Source organism: Poecilia formosa, unplaced genomic scaffold (assembly GCF_000485575.1).
Source record: "Poecilia formosa unplaced genomic scaffold, Poecilia_formosa-5.1.2 Scaffold1088, whole genome shotgun sequence".
In the NCBI taxonomy this organism is placed as follows: domain Eukaryota; kingdom Metazoa; phylum Chordata; class Actinopteri; order Cyprinodontiformes; family Poeciliidae; genus Poecilia; species Poecilia formosa.
The window spans coordinates 1-5,375 of record NW_006801027.1 but is presented as its reverse complement, the minus strand read 5'-3'; the positions used below and the strand labels follow the sequence as shown (position 1 = coordinate 5,375).

General features: G+C 33.7%; 1 protein-coding gene across 1 annotated transcript in view; it reads right to left on the bottom strand.

Moving 5' to 3' along the window:
• LOC103132501 (GTPase IMAP family member 8-like) overlaps positions 1 to 2,971 on the bottom strand; it is a 4,743-nt gene extending 1,772 nt beyond the window's left edge. The window contains exons 1-3 of the mRNA XM_007544302.2: positions 2,928 to 2,971; positions 1,883 to 2,602; positions 3 to 511 (exon numbers count right to left, since the gene is read on the bottom strand). Of these exons, the coding sequence (XP_007544364.2) occupies positions 3 to 511; positions 1,883 to 2,602; positions 2,928 to 2,949 (1,251 nt within the window). The 5' untranslated portion in view covers positions 2,950 to 2,971. The remainder of the gene's footprint in view (positions 1 to 2; positions 512 to 1,882; positions 2,603 to 2,927) is intronic.
• Positions 2,972 to 5,375: the final 2,404 nt, after the last annotated feature.

The following is a 5,375-nucleotide window of genomic DNA, read 5'->3' as shown; positions in this document are numbered from 1 at the left end:
TTCAGGACATGATACCTGTTCTCACACTTGTTCACTATCCACTGCAGACCTTCATCACTCTCTATTCGCTCCTCTACAGTCTTCACTCCTAGCCAGTCTCCACAGGTGAACAGAACCAGTGTGTGTTTCCAGATTTCTTCTCTAAACAGACTCATGTGTTGCTGAACAGATCTCAGATATGATTCATCAATGTTGATCATTACAGGAATAACCAGCAGCACAGCATGTGGTCCTGGAGGACACAGATTCACACTGTTCTCTATTTCCAGTTTATCCATCTCACTGGTTTCCTGAAGGGTGTTGATGTAAAACCAACCAGGAGAATCGACCACTGTGAGCCGCCTTCCTTCAACCAAACCATGACTGATTTCACTGTGGGTTGTTCTTCTGTCAACTTTATCATTAACATTAAACAAATTTTTTCCTAGAATGGTGTTTCCTGTTGAGCTTTTGCCAGCACATGATCCTCCAATCATCACTATTCTTAAATGGTTTGGAGGAACTTTTCCACCTAAACCAACAAAACAGAAAAATAACAACAAATAATTTAGTTTACTCAATTAAAAAAAATGCAACTCACCTTTACTTAGAGCCAAGTTGATTACACAGAAAATAGACGAATCAAAAGGTTGTAAAGCTGCTAATTATTGGTAGTGAAAAGACAATAAATACTCAGTAGGTGAATCTTTGGCATGAATTCTGGGATTTAGGTCATTTTAAGTAACTCGTCTATCTTCTTTTGCTTTAGTGGTGCCAGTGAACTGTTCAAAGATTTTGTGAAAAAAATAACAAAAGGGATTTTTTTTCAACACAGAACTTCATTTTATTTTTCTAGTTCTATATTTGTGTCACAAAGTTTTGGTTGTGTTTTACCAAGAAACAAAATAGTTTTGTTATCTTATGTTTGATTTGATGTTTCTTCAAGTAATAGTCAAACATTTTCCAATAGAGAAACTTCAACAATGTTATACTGAAGGTAAGATATGATTTTCTCACAGAAGATGTGACTGAAAACATTTACTTCCTTCAACATAGATCATTATGTAGAAGTAGATTTGATTCTAGATCAAATTTTCCACCTGAAGTTCAGGGGAGAAATATGTTTGCATGGAGGTACGAGACAAAAACAGTAAATAGAACTAAATGTGCTATTTTGTTGATATTCATACTAAATAATGTTAATATTAATTGAGCCACAGAACCAAGGAGCCTCTTGTGACTCTGGAGCTGCAGGTTGAAAACTTCTGATGAAAACTGATTGTATCTCAATTCTATTGAAACTTAATTTTCAATTTATTGTTCAGCTAAAATGTTGAAGGTAAAAAGTTAAATTGGTCCAAGTGAACAATTTGTTGCATTTCTATGCCAGTTAATGTCAACTTAATAGATTAAATTTGATCTCTTCACTCAGAGGCATCATGTCTAAAATGAAGGGACTTTTTTTTCACAGTTAACTGAGTGATTTATTGTCTTCTTGGATTCAATGACACCTCTCCTTTGTGCACTGAAAAAAGACTCTACTTTATAGTAAAATACATGTAATTTACCATATAAATACAGTAAAATTCTGGTAACCACAGCTGCCGGTATGTTACATAAATTAGAAAAAAAAATACAGTGTGGCTAAGAAGACACACAATCACTAAGAGTCACAGCACAACTGAGGGGATTAAACTTAAATTAGTAATTGGTATGTAATTAGTATATAGTTTAGTAATTTCATTAGTTTTATGGTTCTTTAAATGATGAACCATAAAACTACAACTACCAAAATCTAAAGTTTTATCTGCCAAACTTTGGTTGATCTGATGCAATTATCCATGAATATTTACAAGATAAGAAATATTGTAGCTTATTAGAAATAAATAAAGTTGTAACCTACCTTTAATCTGAAGCTTCAGTTTGTTTCTTTGTTTCTGGACTTGATCAAACCTTTTTGAGGCTCTTTCAGTCAAATCTCTCATTTCTTTTCTCAGAGTTTCTCCTTGACTTCTGTCAACAGAACAGTGTCTGAATCCATTGATTGCAATCAGGGTCTCAATTTTCTTTAAAAGTTTCTTGACTTGATCTCTGTCTTCTCTGTTACTGATGTTGAGAAAATGTTTTCTGTCTCCACATTGTTGAAGAATCCACTGCAGGACTGGACTTGTTCTGATTTTAGATTCTACAGTTTCATCACTACATGGATTAAGTGTAGTGAACAACACGATGGTGTGACTGAAAACATCTGCATTTAAAAGCTCTAAGTGTTGCTTTAGTGATGCTTTGACACGCTGAGATAAATGTAAACTGACAGGAATGACCAGCAGAAAGACATGAGGTCCTGGAGGACACAGATGGACACTGTTCTGGATTTCTATCTGATCCAGTTTTGGGGTGTTTTCTCTAGAGGAACCCCACCACCATCCTGGAGTATCAACCACTGTGACTCGTCTGCCAAACACTTCCTGCTGCCTCGCTTCACTCTGAGCTGTTCTTCTGCTGGTGTTGAAAACATTTTGACCCAGGATGAAGTTTCCAGCTGAACTTTTACCACTGGGAAGGTTATTATATCTTCCTCCAATCAACACAATCCTCAACTCTGTAGCAGGTTGGCTTTGTGCTGTAAGGAGAGATAAGGTGTTAGAAACACTTACTTTGTTCATACCAGCACAGAATGTACTTTCTAAGTTAACTGTATATTCTGATTGGGAAACTTTTTTTTATTAAGTAAATATCAATAACATTTAGACACACAATTACATTTAAAATAAACCTAAAACAAGAATAACTATAAAAGCAGAGGGAGACATTTTGTCCAACTCCCATCTCTTATATAAAGTAAATGTCTTTGAATTCAACAAATTCAGCCACTAAAATGAAAGTTTATAAAATATAATCCAAGATAGAACAAAGTTTATGGAAAGTTTCATGAAAACGTCACAGACCTGAGTTGGACATCGCAGCCATTTTGTTAGATTCACTCTGCTTGTTGTTGGTTTTTTTCAAAACCTGTTCTTAAATGAAAGTAAATAGTTCAAATATTGATGGTTGAATCAGTCAAACATAGTCAGAGTTCGCCATCTGCTGGGGAATAAGAATCACTGCATTTCTACCCTGACGTCCAAAAATGTCAAAGTTAAATAATTTATTTGTGTAACACAATTAAAACAACAGCAGTTGACCAAAGTTCTTCACAATTATCACCAACCATTGTAACATAAGAAAGATTAAATTAATAAAAATATAACACAAAAATATTAAAGAAAAACCAATATCCTACAATAAATAAAAAGAACAATATTACAATAAAACTAAAACTTAATAAATCAATCAATAAATAGTTTTTTTATCAATTAACACAGAATAAAACTGATTAGGTAAAAAAATAGAACTTTAACATTTACTTATTTGAAGACATTGTCTAAATAAATACTGCAGCATTACATAACGATTTGAGATTTGGACAGAACAATTTAAAGAAGTAACAACTCAAACAATAACATCAATCATTAGTCATTATGCTTTGTTAGCTGATTCTGTCACTAAGTTGTTGAACCACTTTCTATTCAAACTCTCAGTCTGTGTTATTTTTCACACATTTTCTGTTTTAATTTTTGAATCTTAGAGTTTACCCATTAAAATATCCACTCATAATATTAGAGCTGTTTTTGCAACAAAAATCACTTTTAGACTCAGGGCTGTTTCTACTCATCGACTCTAATACTCATAACAGTTATTGATAGCAGCTGCTGCTCTGTCATGTTTTATATAATTTCATATTGTACAGCCTATCAAAAGGAGAGAAAAAATAAAACAACTGACTGAAGTGACCATCAAAACTATTGGTACCAAATTACTTGATATAACACAAACATTTTTAACTAGAGGCAGAAAAGACAGTCACAAAGTCGGCCTTCTATCACCTGAAGAACATCTCCAGGATTAGAGGACTGATGTCTCAGCGTGATCTAGAGAAACTCATCCAGGCGTTTGTCTTCAGCAGTATTGATTACTGCAACAGTGTCTTCACAGGTCTGACTAATAAATCAATCAAACAGCTGCAGCTGATCCAAAACGCTGCTGCTCGCATTCTCACTTAAACTAGGAAGATAGAGCACCAGTTTTAAAGTCCCTACACTGGCTCCCTGTAGCTCAAAGAATAGACTTTAAAGCACTATTAGTTTATAAATCACTGAACGGTTTAGCACCACAATACATTTAAGATATGTTATTGCTGTACCAACAGATCTTCTGTGTATATATATATATATATATATATATATATATGTAAAGTGCTTTGAGATTACATTTGTTGTTAATAGCCAAAGTATAAACAAACTGAACTGTACTGCCATGGATTAAATTACAATCCAGATGAATTTTTTGTCAGAAGTGTTCAAATGAGACCTTTAATTTGAATGTGACCGAGTGTAAATATGTGTGTGGATTCAGGTTGGCGTAAATAAAGCATTTATGTTTTTTGACCACATCAACCAAATCCAATAAGTTGAAGTTGGACTTCAAAAATTGCATGTATTTGTTTTTTTCAAAAAACAGCACAAAAACGTGAAACAAATAAAGTTGACATTTTGAGTTAAAGGGACATGTAAATCATTGTAAATTTCAAAAATTAAAAAAGGTTTTGGGTTCTATTCAACAAAACAAAGCAACATGGTTTCTGAATTTCTACACTTATTTTCTTGTGTCACTCTTTCTTTTAAAAAAATTGCCATATTTAGCCAGGTTTATGAAAACAATTAAATGCAGAATTTCCAATAAAAGTCAATGAATAGGTGAATGAATGAAGAAAACAAAGAAAAGATCATATTATTGAAAAAAAAAATTATATTTTGTGTTGTAATTAATGTTTTTCATTTTAAGATTTAATTTTTACAGCAAACATGTTGCTGTGATTTTTAAAAAAAGTTTCTATATGCGATGGGGTGAGGGGTCAAATATGTACCATTGCTAAATTGCAGTCTGAGGCCACAAAAGCACTCATAGAAACGACATGGCCCTTGAACTGCACTCTGTACCCGCATGAACAGAAGCTTGAAGTGAACAGCAAGACATTCAAGCATGGATGTTTTGTTAAGGTGAGGCTTCAAGCTGGTTCTTGTGATCTCACAGAACTTGTTCTGACATGTAGGAGGAGGCTCTAGACTCATCACAAGAGAAAATTAAATTGTCAGACAAACACAGACATGTCTTGAAAGAAAATCCGTGGTAGTATTGGTATGTTAGATTTTTGCTTAAAACATGGTTATCTTCATTCAGTGGAGTTACTGGCAGTGGAAAGAGGATCCAGAAATTTTACTTCAGTTGTGATATTTCATAGTAACAAAACTCAAGTAAGACTATCACACACACACACACACACACACACACACACA